Source organism: Dendrobates tinctorius, unplaced genomic scaffold, assembly GCF_039654945.1.
Source record: "Dendrobates tinctorius isolate UK_male_01 unplaced genomic scaffold, ASM3965494v1 ptg000307l, whole genome shotgun sequence".
Lineage (NCBI taxonomy): Eukaryota > Metazoa > Chordata > Amphibia > Anura > Dendrobatidae > Dendrobates > Dendrobates tinctorius.
The window spans coordinates 786,811-805,215 of NW_027361974.1; the positions used below are offsets into that span (position 1 = coordinate 786,811).

General features: G+C 47.6%; 1 protein-coding gene across 2 annotated transcripts in view; it reads right to left on the minus strand.

Moving 5' to 3' along the window:
- Positions 1–6,335: 6,335 nt before the first annotated feature.
- VPS35 (VPS35 retromer complex component) overlaps positions 6,336–18,405 on the minus strand; it is a 44,154-nt gene continuing 32,084 nt past the window's right edge. For both annotated transcript variants that reach the window (XM_073560815.1, XM_073560814.1), the window contains exons 13-17: positions 12,995–13,117; positions 11,858–12,037; positions 10,052–10,291; positions 8,661–8,804; positions 6,336–7,718 (exon numbers count right to left, since the gene is read on the minus strand). In XM_073560815.1, coding sequence (XP_073416916.1) covers positions 7,539–7,718; positions 8,661–8,804; positions 10,052–10,291; positions 11,858–12,037; positions 12,995–13,117 — 867 coding nt within the window. In that variant the 3' untranslated portion in view covers positions 6,336–7,538. The remainder of the gene's footprint in view (positions 7,719–8,660; positions 8,805–10,051; positions 10,292–11,857; positions 12,038–12,994; positions 13,118–18,405) is intronic.

Genomic DNA, 18,405 nt, shown 5'->3' on the forward strand with positions numbered 1-18,405 from the left:
TTGGTATTGAGATGGGATGCCATTAGGTCCACCTCCGGGGTTCCCCAACGTTGACAGATCTGGTAAAAAATCTCGGGATGGAGAGACCACTCCCCCGAGTCCATTCCTTGCCTGCTGAGGAAGTCGGCTTCCCAGTTTTCTACACCCGGAATGTGGCCCGCAGAAAGTACCGACCTCGTGTCTTCTGCCCAGTGGAGGATATGCGCCACTTCTCTCATCGCCTGGGCGCTGCGGGTCCCGCCTTGGTGGTTCACGTATGCCACAGCCGTGGCATTGTCCGACTGTATCCGTATGTGCGAGGCTGCAAGCAAGTGATGAAAGGCTCTCAGTGCCAAGAGGATGGCCCTGATTTCCAGAATATTGATGGGCAATGTCACTTCCCTCGGTGACCACTTGCCTTGTGCCCTGTGATGTAGGTGCACCGCCCCCCAGCCTGTCAGGCTTACATCGGTAGTCAGGATCTTCCATTGTCCTGAGAGAAAGGGCTTCCCTCGTGTAAGCGAGGTTGGTTTGAGCCACCAATGCAGGGACCTCCTGGTTGACGACGTCAACCTGAACTCCCTGTCGAGGGAGAAGGGATTCCTGTCCCAAGATCTGAGTATGGCTAGTTGAAGGACCCTGAGGTGAAACTGGGCAAATGGCACTGCCTTTATTGCTGCTGTCATCCAGCCGAGGACTCTCATGGCAAACCGGAGAGATCGATAAGGACTGCGAAGGAGTGTACGAACTCCCAGACGGATGGCCAGTGTCTTGTCCTTGGGAAGGAGCACCAGGCCCCTGGAGGTGTCGAATAACATTCCCAGGAATGTTAGAGTCTGACTTGGGATAGTCGACGATTTCTGTAGGTTGACTAGCCATCCCAGGCGACTCAGTGTGTCTATTGTGATTGAGACACTGACCTCGCAGTCTTTGAAAGTGGGAGACTTGATGAGGAGGTCGTCCAGGTACGGGATGACTAGAATGCCTCTTGAGTGCAGAGCGTCCATGGTGGCCGCCATGACTTTGGTGAACGTTCTTGGAGCCGTGGCGAGTCCGAACGGAAGGGCGACAAACTGGTAGTGGTTTTGGTTGATCGCGAACCTGAGAAACCTTTGGTGGGCGGGGGCAATTGGTATGTGCAGATACGCATCCTGTATGTCTATGGAGGCAAGGTATTCTCCCTGCTCCATGGATGCAATGATGGACCGGAGGGACTCCATGCGGAAATGACGGACCCGTACGTAATTGTTGAGCTGTTTTAGGTCCAGTATGGGTCGGACGCTGCCTCCTTTCTTGGGGACTACGAACAGATTTGAGTAGAACCCTCGGAATCTCTCGTTCGTGGGAACCGGCACCACAACTCCTGCTTGAAGTAGAGAGGAGACCGCTTGGTGGAAAGCACGAGCCTTGTCTGGTAGTGTTGGAGGAATAGAAAGGAAGAACCGGTTCGGTGGAGCGGAAGTGAACTCTATCTTGTATCCGGAAGACACTATTTCCCTGACCCACTTGTCTTCTGTAATAGGCAGCCAGACTTGCTGAAAGAGTAAAAGTCGGCCGCCTACTGGTGGGGTGTCTTCCGGAGTTCGTGAGTCATGATGAAGCGAAGTTCTGAGGTTTTCCTCCCTTGGGTTTCGCTTGGCCTGCTTTCGACTGCCAAGACCTGTCCGGTCGCTGCTGCGTCCGTGGGTTGTCCCTGCGTGGAGAGCGGTTACGGTTTTGCGCTGGGCGCGATACGGACCAGCCCGAGGAATTCCGAAAGGATCAGAATCGTGTCTGGTTTCTTCGTTTAAACGTGCGTTTCGGTTTTAGTTGAGGGAGAGAGGTACTCTTACCCCAGTGGCATTGGCTATCATTGTGTCCAACTTTTCGCCGAAAAGTCTTCCAGTAAGATACGGAAGTCGCGTGAGGGACTTCTTTGAGGCCGCATCCGCTTTCCATTCTCGCAGCCAGAGGATGTGTCGGATCGTGATGGCGTTTGATGCTATTCCCGCTACACCTCTTGCGGAATCCAGGGCTGCATGAATCATGTAGTCTGCTACCACTGCTATCTGGACCGCTTGGTCCGAGAGTTCGGGATTTGAAGCTTGAAGACCCTCCTGTAGTTTTTTGGCCCAAGCCAGGATGGCCTTGGCCACCCAAACTGAAGCAAACGCAGGGCCCAGAGAGGCGCCTGCCGCTTCGAAAATAGAACGAGCCATGCGTTCTACTTGCCGGTCTGCTGCGTCCCTGAGAGTTGAGCTATCTGGCAGAGAGAGTAAGGTCTGCGCTGCTAGCCTCGAAACCAGGGGGTCAACTTCAGGTGGATCTGTCCATTGTTTGGTGTCTGTCTGTGGGAAGGGGTACTTCGCTTCCAAATATTTGCGATTAGCAAATTTTTTCTCAGGCTGCGCAAACTGTTTGGTAAGTATTTTCTCAAACTCATGGTGATTAGGGAAGACCTTAGGTGGTTTCTGAACACTTTCGAAGCAAATCCTATGTTCTGGGACTTCCGGGGCCGACTCTGGAATTTTTAGCACCCGATGGATTGCAGAGATTATGTCCTCAACTAGCGCTGTATTGCTAGGGGGAGAAGGTACCACGGACCTCTCAGTTTCGTTATCTGAGTCGGAGTCACAGATGCCCTCCGAATCCTGTGCCTCGCTAAGGTGATCCCTGGAGGGCGACCTGGGGCGGGGGTCTTCAGTGGTGGGGGATCTCTGTGGTAAATTGCACTGTCTGTCTGTGACCGGGGACTGCCTAGGAGACCTGGAATGACGCTGTCTCTCCCTGGAGGGGGACGACCTTGTGCTATAGGACGACTCAGGTGATCGAGACCTGTGGGTCCGCTTACGTCTGTGAGAGTCGGAAGCAGCATGTTCCTGAGACAGGCTGTCCGTTTGCTGTGTAACGTCCATAGCCGGAGCCCGACTCTGCAGAGCTTGCAGTAATGTAGCAGTTAGGTTGTCTATGGACTGTGTCATAGACTGTGACATCTGAGTTGCCCATTCCGGCGTGGCCTGTGACACTGAAGCGTCAGTAGGGACTCCCTGGGGTTCTGACCCAGAGTTCTGGATGCAGTCCCGGCAGTGCGGATACGTGCTGCCACTAGGGAGCGTGGCTTTGCAGGCTGTGCAGAATGCATAGAAACATTCCTGCCTGGTTCTCTTCCTTGAGCCCGGCATAGTGCACAGAGGCTGGCTATTAGGGATCGAACAGGGGTGGCTACGCAGAGGGAACCCACAGAGAGCCTTATAGCAAGTATGGATTCACAGCTGAGTATGAGAACCCAGCTGTGAGCTTACCCCACCGGTGTGCCCCTAGGTCCAGCGCCGACAGATCCTAGTTCTGTGCCCCCCGGAGACCGCTGTGATGCTCCTCTCCTGGATCTCATCCAAAAAAAATGGCCACCGGGACTCTGAGAGGGAGGAGGGGGCGGAGAGTGGTCTAAATTAGTGGCCTGATGCCCAGGAGGGCTCCAGAGCGGCGCGGTAGTCCGGGGGGGGGGGGGCCGATTTGTACCAAACCCCCCCAGAATGGTCGACTGGATAGCGGTGGGGGTAGCGGTTCCTGTATGGGGGGCCCCTGGAGCGCTATGGAGCCGCTGCTGCTGCAGAGACAGGGACGCAGAAAAGCCCTGTCTCTGCTGTGCCATCCAGTCCGCACCCTCCCCCGGCCCCAACAGGATCCCTCAGCTGGTCTGGGGTCCCTGGAAGCTGCGGAATGATGCCTGTTCTCCGACCCTACCTGAGGCGTCTCAACCTAATGCCCCCTGCGGGGGATTAGGGAGGGTGCGTCTGTCACCATCAGGGGGTCTTCATCCTCGCCTCAACCTCAACCCAGACCCCAAAGGGGTTGGGGAAGGAGGGGGGTCTCGACCTCGAACCAGGACCCGAGGGACTGGGGAGGGAGCGACATGGGGAATAGCCACCTCGACCTCAACCGGGTACCCCTAATGGGGGACCGAGGAGGGAGCCATGCCGGGAGTCTCGCTGGAGACCCGCTTTTCTTCATCTGTAGTCCTTTGGAAAAAAATCCAGGAAAAAAACGGAGTAAAAAAAAATTCTTAGGTGTGCCTCCTGCGACACTAAGCAATAACTGGAGAAGGCTGACGCCGTCCAGGGGTGTATACTGCAGAGGAGGAGCCAAAGTTAATCTTTTTCAGATTATGCATAGTGTCGCCTCCTAGTGGACAGCAGCATAACACCCATGGTTCTGTGTCCCCCAATGAGGCGACAGAGTAAATTGTATTTTTTATATGTTTAGTTGGTTCGCTTCCTTTGGGGATAATTAGTGATATCTTTTTACCCCAGTGTGTATCATTGTGTTTGAAGTGCCAAAATTAGTTTAAAGGACATCCTAGTGTCTTGACCTGTGCCGATCCCCCCTGGTAAGCTGAATCCGGACTAAGGCGGACCCCCATTTGACACATACTTTTTTCCCTATTTTCCTTCAAAAAACTGAACACATTTTATGGTCCGGTGCGTCTTATACTCCGAAAAATAAGGCAAATCCCTTCTCAGCGAGGACTTAACCCTTCTGGTGAGACCTGAGGATGCGTCTGCTGGAGCGATGCAGAACTTCCTAGTGAACAGGAAAGGGAAGGATCCCAGCAGAGTATCTGCCACTTCTTCCTTACGTCAGGGGTCGCCCAGTCCTCGCGTTACGTCTCACCTAGTCAGGTGGAATCGGGAAGCTCAGTCCTGATGAGCTGTAATGGATGGACGCCAACTAGAGGAGCAGTGGGAGACTCAGGGAAAAGAGATTAATGAGGCAAAAGTGGAACAGCACAGCAGAGAAGGTTCAGAGATGTAGCAGAGTAAAGCGAAGCAGTACACTCTCTGCAGCGTTGCAGCAAGGCAGGGTATGTCGAGTAACTCATTGCTGATGTAGCAGAGTCCAATGATGAAGTAGAGTCAAATACGTTGGGAAGCTTGGAAGCTACTTGGTACAGTAAAGTGGAGCAGAGATGGATAGGTCAGGAGGCACCTTTGTATTACACAATTGAGCAGAGAGACAGGAAGAAGTTGTAGCGATGATGGTGACTACTCATACCAACCTGGGCCTAAATCACCCGATACCAGAAAAGCTGAATGGTGATTGGAGCAGGGGGGGGACAGAGAACCTGGCGATGGAGCAGAGGGTGGGGGGGACGGAGAACCTGGCGATGGAGCACCTGGCGATGGAGCAGAGGGGGGGGGGGGGGAGACGGAGAACCTGGCGATGGAGCAGAGGGGGGGGGGGGGGACGGAGAACCTGGCGATGGAGCAGAGGGGGGGGGGGACGGAGAACCTGGCGATGGAGCAGAGGGGGGGGGGGGGACGGAGAACCTGGCGATGGAGCAGAGGGGGGGGGGGGGACGGAGAACCTGGCGATGGAGCAGAGGGGGGGGGGGACGGAGAACCTGGCGATGGAGCAGAGGGGGGGGGGGACGGAGAACCTGGCGATGGAGCAGAGGGGGGGGGGACCGAGAACCTGGCGATGGAGCAGAGGGGGGGGGGGACCGAGAACCTGGCAATGGAGCAGAGGGGGGGGGACCGAGAACCTGGCAATGGAGCAGAGGGGGGGGACGGAGAACCTGGCAATGGAGCAGAGGGGGGGGACGGAGAACCTGGCAATGGAGCAGAGGGGGGGGGGGGGACGGAGAACCTGGCGATGGAGCAGAGGGGGGGGGGGGACGGAGAACCTGGCGATGGAGCAGAGGGGGGGGGACGGAGAACCTGGCGATGGAGCAGAGGGGGGGGGGACGGAGAACCTGGCGATGGAGCAGAGGGGGGGGGGACGGAGAACCTGGCGATGGAGCAGAGGGGGGGGGGACGGAGAACCTGGCGATGGAGCAGAGGGGGGGGGGACGGAGAACCTGGCGATGGAGCAGAGGGGGGGGGACGGAGAACCTGGCGATGGAGCAGAGGGGGGGGACGGAGAACCTGGCGATGGAGCAGAGGGGGGGGACGGAGAACCTGGCGATGGAGCAGAGGGGGGGGACGGAGAACCTGGCGATGGAGCAGAGGGGGGGGACGGAGAACCTGGCGATGGAGCAGAGGGGGGGGACGGAGAACCTGGCGATGGAGCAGAGGGGGGGGACGGAGAACCTGGCGATGGAGCAGAGGGGGGGGACGGAGAACCTGGCGATGGAGCAGAGGGGGGGGGACGGAGAACCTGGCGATGGAGCAGAGGGGGGGGGCGGAGAACCTGGCGATGGAGCAGAGGGGGGGGGGGCGGAGAACCTGGCGATGGAGCAGAGGGGGGGGCGGAGAACCTGGCGATGGAGCAGAGGGGGGGGGGGGCGGAGAACCTGGCGATGGAGCAGAGGGGAGACGCATCCCCAGCCATGTCACCTTGAGACATTGCAGTGATCCTATAGAAAGCACACTGATATGAACGGTTAACAGGCATTTTATTATGACACGGGTGCAAATCATGAGACTGAATAATTGTGCATACCGCATTTATATCTAAAATTTACAAGAATGGTTATACATACACTATATAGATAGCCACAATTTCTTCGTATACTATGTTGAACGCCTTTTGATATAGGAGTTCTGCTGCGCACAGTACTGGCCCTCATCGGACAACACAGAACCCCAGTCACTAACACAGAACTTCCTCAGTCCTGCAATTGTATAGGTCCCTAGACAGGCTCCCATACAAGCTGGAATTAAAAGGGATGGGAGGCCACTTGCTGCTGTACTAAAAAAAAAAAAAAAAAAAAAAAAAGAAAAAGAAAAAAAAGAGTGGCATGTAGAAATGGACAGATTTCAACAGTAATACAGATTACCGGAGACCTCTATGTAACTATCACTACCAGCCCAGAGATACGGGCACCTACTTCACCTCCCAAATCCAATGCATAAACCACAAAATTTCTTGCTACCTGGAGCCACCACTAGGGGGCGCTCATACATTTACTGCATACAGTTTTATATGCAATGATATTGGATAGTCTAGAAGTTCTCCTGCACCACCGAAAATCCAATAAAGTTAGAAAGGATGGCGGATGGGACAATCTAATACAATGAAGGAAGCAACCATGCTATAGCAATGCTCCCAAAGCAAAAATAACTGTCTTTAAGAGGACTCAAACTGCTGATAAAATGCATCGCTTTTCTATGATTTTGAGGACCTTCAATTTCCTTTAAGTATAGCTGCTATTAACTTACATACATTAGGTAAATCTGATCTGTGAAAATTAGCTAAGTCAAAAACACAATTTTTTGGGGAATAAAAAAATCTCCAATTTCTGCATAAGTCTGCAGTGAGCTCCCTCTAGTGGCGGCTGCAGAATTACATGATGTAAATACGACTATGCAGCAGATTTGGAGGTACAGAATTGACAAGTCTATGATAAACTGTTGTCAAAATTTATGACCAAAAAAGGAAGAAAAAAGGAATTATAATTCAATTCATGGCTTAAGTACGGCCAAATTGCCAAAAAAAAAAAAGAAGCACAATCACTGAAGGGGGAACGAAAATCAGAATTTATGTGGGTGGAAAAAAAAAAAAAAAAAAAAAAAAAAAGGTATAGGAACAGAAGATGAAAACATGGCGGAGGACGATGGACGGGACTGATGGGGTTCGCTTCACAGAACGAGACCCTCGTATACAGGACCTTCAGCTTCCGGCGACTCCTTCCGGAGACGTAAATGTTCCAGAGTGTTGTGGAAGTGCTTGTTTATCTGCTCAGTCTCCTCGCTGGCCTCCAAGTTGGGAAGATCCTCACGGATCTTCTGGATCAATTGGTTCAATACCTGAACGGTGACCTAGAAAAAAAAAAAAAAAAAAAGCGCAGGATTAGGGGGCTGTCCAAAAACACAAGACAAACAAACGAAAAAAAAAAAAAACAAAACACAGGCATCGGGGAAAATAGCTGCAAATCCTCCCATATCAGGCAATTATCACCGAGACAAACCTGTGTGCCCAATGTCGACCCCAGACCAGACCTTTACCCAGCCCATTGTGCCAAGTGCTGCTCACACTGAGCCACTTTTACCCCTATGCGCTACCCTGTACTCCAGAGCCTCTACGCCAGTCTCTGCCCTCCACGATTATTGCTCACAGAACTATCCCTTTCCACAGCCACCATCCTCCCCTCTGGACATGAAGCCCCGAACTGGCATGGGGCATTTGATCGCTGCATCCAGTATGGCCCAAATTCATAGTGTCAAAATCTTATACATTGCAGCACACGACTACCGGGTGAGCCCAGACCCCGGGTGAGCCCAGACCCCGGATGAAGTTGGCAGTTCTTAAGATTTTCCAAGAAAAACAAGCTGCGTCCTCAGAACAACAAATGTGTTTACAACAGGGCTACAGAAATGTCAAAGTAATTAGCATACAAGCGGAAAGCAATTATCACCGTGGCGGTAAGTACCACAAACCCCCGACCCTGCTGCAGAAGAGCGTATTGTGCAGACCCCCCTATTACACCGTCGTTTCTCGCAGTCCTCAACGGCGGACATATCACCTCAATCCTGATCCATAAAACATGGAGTGAACCCGACGCCGGCGCTTTATCACAGAGGAGGATAATTAGAGGATTTCTTCCCAGATCTGAGGACGCCTCGCATCTGTATGCTACACTCCCCAACTAATCAGCGGCACTTGATCGCGACTCTTCAAAACCACCCTGAAAACTTTCTGCAGGATAATGAAGGGGGTGCGGGAGAGAAGAAAGGTCGGCGTGATGAGAGGCGCTCACGTACCGCATCGTTTTCTTTCTCGTAGAAGTAGATGTATCTGTTGAGGATTTCGATGAAGAGCTGCACTTGTAGGGAAGGGTCCATGCACTGATTAGCGATCTTCAGAGCCTTCTTCAGACACTCCATCACTCGTTTGCCGCTGTGAATCTAAAAAACAAAAAAAAAACAAAAAAAAACACAAAACAGGAATTCGCGGTAATTGAGAGGGAATGCTCCGATACCTTCTACGTTTCATTCCTGAGAAGGGTCTGCTCCAAAATGCAAAGAACATAGAAAAGAGAACCTTTGCTCCTAACGAAACAGACTTCAGGATTTGCGCCATAGTTATTGAAAGGACGGCGCCCGGGAAAGGACGGTGGCCGGGTGCGGCGCCCGGGAAAGGACGGTGCCCGGGTGGAGAGGATGGGCTGGGTACGGTTCCACGGAGAGGACAGGCCGGGTACGGTTCCACGGAGAGGACAGGCCGGTGGTGATAAATCTATGCTGGATTCTGTGACACATTGGCACCCAGCGCTGTTAGATAACAGCATGCGCCCGGATGCTGAATTCAGAACAGATTGCAAAGGGGAAAAGACTGATTACTAACAAGTTACAGTAATCAAGGATGTGAAGGTGAACATCTATATTTATTTGCTATAAGGCTGACGGAGCTGGATGCAGAAAGACCCTGCAGTGCAGGAGTGTGGAGGCCACCACAGACCAGCGCAGTAGTCTAAAGGCCGAGGTGCGGGGGTCGGAGGGCCGAGTACAAGCGGGTGACTGCTATCTGACACAGAGTAAAACAATCATCCCCTGGGCACACGAGTCCTCGGCGCACGTTTCTTCTCCTCCGTCGCCGATGAGACGCTTAGGACGACTGACTCATGACGGGCAGAACGCGGCTCAAAGACGGAGGAGCCATGATGGGAATGTAAAGACTCACATATTGTAATTTTTCAGAAACCGTCCTGCGCCCTGCTGGCAGAAAACATTCAGCCCGTGATAGGCGCGCGGAGGGTACAGGCCCCGCTGTCTAAATGGGGATGTGGGCTTCAATGGCTCATTAACCCCTTCACAACCAAATAACGACCGTCCCTGAGCCGATCGCTACCTTAATTAGCGGCACCGCTTGTTTTGTGCTGACGGACAGATCTCCTTGTCACACCAAGTCCAGTATCGTGTCTGTCAGGGCTGTACGAGAATTGCTTTTAAGAGTAGGAGTTGGACTTTTGGAGGACAGCATCTATTTCATCGTGCTTTCTACTCGAGAACTGTGACATTGCAAAAAAAAAAAAATGCAATGGTGCAAAAAAAACAAAAAAACAAAAAGGAATTTGATCCCTGAAATACTCTGTGCTGCTGTAAACTGGATCTGTTTAAAAAATATAAAACAAACCCTTCAGTCTAGTTCTCACCTCTTCGCCGTTCTTGTCGGTGTTTCGCCCGGACCAGAAGAGATGGGCGGAGGTGCTGACAGCCCGACACTGGTCTGGCTTCTTCAGGAGCTTGGAGGCAGCCAGCGCACTCTGCGTCCTCAGGGGCTCATGGTTTTCTTCGCTGAAACATTTCATCTTCTCAAAGGTACCGATGATGAGGGTGATGGCCGCCAGCTGAGCCTTCGAGTCGCTGATCTCGTCTTCGTACAGTGAAAACGCCTGTCAATCAGATATAGAGCTTAAACCATCATAAGTATATACCGTATACCTCAAGGCAAACTGGCATCGAGGACTGTAACGCAGCAGCCGCCTCCGGCAGTCAGAAAGCCTCACAGTCTCCTTATAGGCTGCTGTTCTGTCCCTACCCCCATGCTTTACACTGCAGCGCTACGTATTCAGACTGATTATCACCATGTATGAACTGAGAAATATTAGCAAGGCAGAGGGGGGTACAGAGGTCACATTTCTCAATACCTCCGCTTGCAGCTAGTCTTGGAAGCATTGGTATTTACATTCAGAGGCTGAAACCCGGACCTAGCCCAGCTCACACAGCCGACAGGTTTACGGCAATGTATGAAAGTTAGGAGCGCATGCGCTGCTGCACTAATACACGGTGGCAAACTCTCAGCTGTGTGAGGACGAAAGATTTCCATTCAACGGCAGCAAATGTAGATTCATTTTGTGAACTGTAAAGTTAAGGAAAAGAAAATGATGAGGATGACAAAAAATAAATAAAAATATTAAAAATGTCAATATTTTACATATATACACACTAATTATATATATACACACATACATACACATACATACACACACACTAATATATATATATACACACACACACACACACACACACACACACACACTAATATATATATACACACATACACACTAATATATATATATATATATATATATATATATATATATATATATATACACACACATACACACACACACTAATATATATATATATATACACACACACACTAATATATATATATATACATACACACACACACTAATATATATATATACACATACACTTATATATATATATATATATATATATATATATATACACACACATACACACACTAATATATACATACACACACACACACAATTGAATTATAAAAATGATTTTTTAACAAAAATGGTTATAATACAATATTTTAACCATTTGCTATAAATATAAAAAACAACAAAATAGGTTAAAATAAAATATTTTACCATTTCTTATATTTAAAAAAAAGTTAAACCATTCTTGTCATTATCCATTTTAAGCATTTTTGTGTTTTAGAATTATTTAAAATTTTTAAACATTTGTGTCACATTTTTATATTTACTTTTAAATTAAAATATTGTAACAATAATAAATAATAATAATAATAATAATAATAATAAATAAGCCCCGTCGGCACATTTATACTTTACACACCTTTAAGTTTTTTGTCTTTCAGAGTTAAAGATGATAAAGGCACAAAAAGTATTAAAAAAAAAACACAATAATAATAATAATAATAATAATAATAATAATAATAATAATAATAAATATTAAGGTTTAACCAGCACGACCAGTAAACAGCTAATAATGGTGTGGGCTATTAAAAAGGGTTAAAGGCCTCGATCAGCCTCCGCCATGTAGAAGTCAGTGTCTGCGATGCAGCAATCTTCGCGGATGACGTCTGATAATTGAAAAGCGAGATGGCGCGGTCACCAGCGGAGTGACAGCAAGTGGGGGGGGGGGGGGGACACAGATGACAGATGCAGGTGGATCATTACCTGAGACATGAATTCATAGGCCACTGTCTCGTGGTTTTCAAATCCAATTTCTCCAGCTGCCAAAGCCCCTTGAAGGAAGAGTCTGAGGGGCAACTCGGCCAATTCGGCTTTAATTAAGGCGCTGATCGTCTGGTGAGCGAAGGAGAAGATCTTCTGACACTTCTTATCCCACTTATCATCCTGCCCGGGGCGAGAACAGAGAAATAAACGCCATTACCTACTCGTATCCAGACCTGGGAAAGCTGGGTGGCAATCCATGTGGCCTCTATGATGGCGTTCAGAGGGGTCGGCACTTAACTTTCCAGAGTAATTTAGTCTATTAATTTATTTTTATATCATTTGCATCAATTTCTGTTTTATAGATTACTGCTTGCTGTCAATGAATGGAAACACTATCTCAGACCTAATGCTTCCTTACAAATGAGGGTTACAGTCTGTCTGTACTATCTGCTGTTAGACCAATCACAAGTGCAAATTGACCCCCGATAAACCCTTTAAAAGTCTTAAAGGGGTGGTCTCAATATAAACAGTCCCTGGAAAGGAGAAAAGGTGCAGATCATTGAGGGTCCGAACCGATCTCAACGCGGCTATGACATTCCACACTGGAATAAGCGGGATCCAAGTAAAGTGCTCAGTTATAGGCAGTAGATCCATAAAAAATGACTATCAATGGCACGTCATTCTGTTGGGGCATGTCAGAGCCCCCCATTTTCAGAACCTGACTGACCCCTACTGAGACTAGTTATCACATACTTTTAATGTTGGGGAAAAAAGGCTGAAAATCCTGATATCTGTATTCAGTGACAGCAAGTAGAGATATTGCAAATGGTGATGAAATGCAAATAGATAATGATCCATTATTTATGGAGAGAAACCATCCCTTCAAGGGGTATCAGTGGGAAAACTCTATGCCATGGGGGGGGGGGGGGTCCGGGAATGAGACCACCACATTGACTTGTGAAGCTCTTGTGGGTCTGTTTACCAATCTCACAGATCGGTGACGTATAAGCCCCACAGACTTACGTCTGGCTCTCCGGACCCCGACACAACCGAGCAGCAGCAATGTGCAGACCCCATAATCTGGAGACCACTTTTCCTAATAAGTGACATAGATGCAAAGGAGGAAAGACGACTTACTACTTTGGCGTTTTCTTTGTATCGGAAAGCGAGCTGATACGCTGCAAACACCAGAGGCGGTAACGTGAAACGGATTCTCTGGTTCCCGCCTGCCCCAAAGTGCTTTCGAGCAGTGTTGAGGATCTTAAAAAAAAAAAAAAAAAAAAAAAAAAAAAAAAAAAGGAGAGAAAGAAAGAAATGTAAAGACCATTAACCCCTTCATGACCCAGCCTATTTTGACCTTAATGACCTGCCCATTTTTTGCAATTCTGACCAGTGTCCCTTTATGAGGTAATAACTCTGGAACGCTTCAACGCATCCTAGCGATTCCGAGATTGTTTTTTCGTGACATATTGGGCTTCATGTTAGTGGTAAATTTAGATCGATAATTTTTGCGTTTGTGAAAAAATCAGAAATTTGGCGAAAATTTTGAAAATTTCGCAATTTTCACATTTTGAATTTTTATTCTGTTAAACTAGAGAGTTATGTGACACAAAATAGTTACTAAATAATATTTCCCACATGTCTACTTTACATCAGCACAATTTTGGAAGCAAAATATTTTTTTGTTAGGAAGTTATAAGGGTTAAAAGTTGACCAGTGATTTCTCATTTTTTACAACAAAATTTACAAAACCATTTTTTTTTTTAGGGACCACCTCACATTTGAAATCACTTTGAGGGGTCTATATGGCAGAAAATACCCAAAAGTGACACCATTCTAAAAACTGCACCCCTCAAGCTACTCACAACTACATTCAAGAAGATTATTAACCCTTTAGGTGTTTCACAGGAACTAAAGCAACATGGAAGGAAAAAAAGGACATTTTAATTTTTCCAACCAAAATTTTCTTTCAGCATCAATTATTTCATTTTCACATGGGCAACAGGATAAAATGGATCCTAAAATTTGTTGGGCAATTTCCCCTGAGTACACCGATACCTCATATGTGGTCAAAAACCACTGTTTGGGCGCACGGCAGGGCTCAGAAGGGAAGGAGCACCATTTGACTTTTTGAATGGAAAATATGCTGGAATATTTAGCGCTTGCCATGTCGTGGAGAGTCCCTGTGCGCCTCAACACTGGAGCTCACCCACAAGTGACCCCCATTTTGGAAACTAGACCCCCCAAGGAACTTATCTAGATGCATAGTGATCACTTTGAACCCCCAGGTGCTTCTCAAATTGATCAGTAAAAAAAAAAAAAAAAGTACTTTTTTTTCACAAAAATTATCTTTTAGCCTCAGTTTTTTCATTTTCACATGGGCAACAGGATAAAAAGGATCCTAAAATTTGTTGGGCAATTTCTCCTGAGTGCACCGATACCTCATATGTGGTCATAAACCACTGTTTGGGTGCACGGCAGGGACCGGAAGGCAAGGAGCACCATTTGACTTTTTGAATGGAAAGTTAGCTCCAATAGTTATCGGACACCATGTCGCGTTTGGAGAGCCCCTGTGTACCTAAACATTGGAGCTCCCCCACAAGTGACACCACTTTGGAAACTAGACCCCTTAAGGAACTTATCTAGATGTGTAGTGAGCACTTTGAACCCCCCCAAGTGCTTCACAAAAGTTTATAACAGAGCAGTGAAAATAAAAAATCATTTTTTTTCCCTCAAAAATGATTTTTTAGCACGCTATTTTTTATTTTCACAAGGGTAACAGGAGAAATTGAACCAAAAAAGTTGTTGTCCAGATTGTCCTGAGTACACTGGTACCCCATATGTGGGGGGGGGGGGCACTGTTTGGGTGCACGGCAGGGCGCAGAAGGGAATGAGCGCCATTTGAATTTTTGAAATGAAAATTAGCTCCAATCGTTAGCGGACACCATGTCGTGTTTGGAGAGCCCCTGTGTGCCTAAACTTTGGAGCTCCCCCACAAATGACCCCATTTTGGAAACTAGACCCCCTAAGGAACTTATCTAGATGCATAGTGAGCACTATGAACCCCCAGGTGATTCACAGAAGTTTATAATGCAGAGCAGTGAAAATAAAAAAATCTTTTTTTTTCCTAAAAAATTTTTTTTTAGTTGGCTATTTTTTATTTTCACAAGGGTACTAGGATAAATTGGACCCCAAAAGTTGTTGTCCAGTTTGTCCTGAGTACGCTGGTACCCCATATGTGGGGGGGAACCACTGTTTGGGCACACGTTGGGGCTCAGCAGGGAAGTAGTGACATTTTGAAATGCAGACTTTGATGGAATGGTCTGCGGGCGTTAAAGATTAGATTAGATAAACTTTATTGATCCCGGAGGAAATTACAGTATTACAGCAGCAGAACAAAGATCAAGAACATTACAAGAACAATACACACTTTACAAAATAAGTCTATATGGACAGCAGATGCGGATAGACTGGTACTTGTAACTCACCAATTCCCCCCCATACACTTTGAACTTCATTTAGTCTTGGGATGCTTTACACTTATACATTTGTTAAACATCCCCACAGCTGTCGGAACAAACGATTTTCTATATCTTTCCTTTTTACACATTAGTTGGAGTAGACGCTTGCTGAATGTGCTCTTTTGCTTCGCAAACAGTTCATAGAGCGGGTGTGTATTGTTGCTCATTATAGCCTTGCATTTCTTAGTAATTCTATCCTCTAATACCTCCTCGAAAGTCCTGAGTTGTAGACCCACCGCCGCACTAGCCTTCTTGATAAGTTTATTCAGCTTATTCGCGTCAGCTGTGCGCACACTACTACCCCAGCATATAATTGCATCAAAGATTGCACTCGCCACAATGGATTGGTAGAACATTTCAAGCATTTTGCTACACACATTAAACGACCTTAACTTCCTTAGGAAGTAAAGTCTACTCATCCCTTTCTTGCAAACCTTCTCCATATGGCACCTCCAATCAAGCTTGCTGTCCAGGTGAACCCCCAAATATTTGAAATTCTCCACCATCTCCACATCCTGACCATCAATAGTGATAGGTAAGCAATCCTTCATGCACCTTCCATAACTCAACACCAGCTCCCTGGTTTTCTTTACGTTGAGTTCTAAATGGTTAGCCTGGCACCAGTCAACAAAGTCCAAAACCACCCTTCTGTATTCCTCCTCCCCCCGGTCTCTCTCAATACCTCCGACTATCACTGAGTCATCAGAGTACTTCTGAAGGTGACAAAGGTCTGATTTATACTGAAAATCAGCTGTGTATAACGTAAAAAGGAATGGCGACAGCACCGTTCCCTGAGGGGCTCCAACACTACTCCGCACACTATCCGATACGGCCGCCCCCAACCTCACAAACTGTGGCCTGTCCGACAGATAATCAATGATCCAATTCACTAGTCCCTCATCAACCGCCATTTCAACCAGCTTTTTACGTAATAATAGTGGCTGTAAGGTGTTGAATGCACTGGAGAAATCGAAGAACATGGCACGCACAGTGGTTCTATCATTGTCCAAAAAGGAATGTACTGTTTGTAGTAGATACGCTACAGCATCGTCCACCCCCAGACTCTGCCGATACGCAAACTGAAGGGGGTCCGTAAAAGCAGACACCCTCGGACACAAGTAGGCAAGTACAATTCTCTCCAAGGACTTCATCACATGCGATGTTAAGGCCACCGGTCTATAGTCATTATGGGAGCTCGGGAAGGTAGTCTTGGGAACCGGCACCAGGCAAGAAGTCTTCCATAGAACTGGTACTCTCTGTGATTGTAAGCTCCAGTTAAACAGGTGCTGGAAGACAGTGCACAACTGATTCGCACACACTCTGAGGACACGTGGACAGATACCATCAGGCCCTGCTGCTTTACCCATGACCAGCTTACTAAACTGTTCCCTCACATCATTTTCGTAGATCAAGAAAGACTCCGACTTCCTCCCCCCAGTTGATATTGCTCGTCTCTCCCCGGCCCTCTCCTCTGTTGACATGGCACATTTATTGTTGAATCTGTTGAAAAAAACATTCATTTCATTAGCCATGATCAGCCCCCCACCCCCCTGATCTGACCTTGCCTTAAACCCAGTCAAAAGCTTCATTCCAGCCCACACTTCTCTGGAGTTATGTGACAATTTATTTTCCAATTTAATTCTGAATGCTTCACGGGCAATCCTAATTACGTTACATTTTACGTTACGTTACATAATTAAGTTACATTTGCTGAGCCCCTGTGTGCCTAAACAGTAATAACCCCCCACAAGTGACCCCATTTTGGAAACTAGACCCCCCAAGGAACTTATCTAGATGTGTGGTGAGCACCTTGAACCCCCAAGTGCTTCACAGAAGTTTATAATGCAGAGCCGTGAAATTAAAAAATCATTTTTTTCCCCTCAAAAAAAATGAATTTTAGCACACAATTTTTTTTTCACAAGGGTAACAGGAGAAATTGGACCCCAAAAGTTGTTGTCCAGTTTGTCCTGAGTACGCTGATACCCCATATGTGGGGGATGACCACTGTATGGGCACACGTCGGGGCTCGGAAGGGAAGTAGTGACGTTTTGAAATACTGACTTGATCGAATGGTCTGCGGGCATCATGTTACGTTTGCAGAGCCTCTGATGTGCCTAAACAGTGGAAACCCCCCACAAGTGACCCCATTTTGGAAACTAGACCACCCAAGGAACTTATCTAGATGTGTGGTGAGCAGCACTTTGAACCCCCAAGTGCTTCTCAGAAGTTTATAACGCAGAACCGTGGAAATAAAAAAAAATCTTTTTTTTCCTCAAAAAATGATTTTTTAGCCCGCAATTTTTTATTTTCACAAGGGTAACAGGAGAAATTGGACCCCAAAAGTTGTTGTCCAGTTTGTCCTGAGTACGCTGGTACCCCATATGTGGGGGGGAACCATTGTTTGGGCACACGTCAAGGCTCGGAATGGAAGTAGTGACGTTTTGAAATGCAGACTTTGATGGAATAGTCTGCGGTCGTCATTACGTTTGCAGAGCCCCTGATGTGCCTAAACAGTGGAAACCCCCCACAAGTGACCCCATTTTGGAAACTAGACCTTCCAAGGAACGTATGCAAGATGTGTTGTGTGCACTTTGAACCCCCAAGTGCTTCACATAAGTTTATAATGCAGAGACGTGAAAATGAAAAAAATCATTTTCTTCCACAAAAATAATTTTTTAGCCCCCAATTTTTTATTTTCCCAAGGGTAACACGAGAAATTAGTCCCCAAAAGTTGTTGTGCAATTTTTCCTGAGTACGCTGATACCTCATATGTTGGGGTAAACCACTGTTTGGGCACACGTCAGGGCTTGGAAGGGAGGGAGCACCGTTTGACTTTTTGAACGCAAAATTGGCTGGAATCAATGGTTGCACCATGTCGCGTTTGGCGACCCCCTGATGTGCCTAAACAGTGGAAACCCCTCAATTCTATCTCCAACCCTAACCCCAACACACCCCTAACCACAGCCCTAACCCTAACACATCCCTAACCACAAGCCTAACCCCAATTCCAACCCTAACCCTAATTCC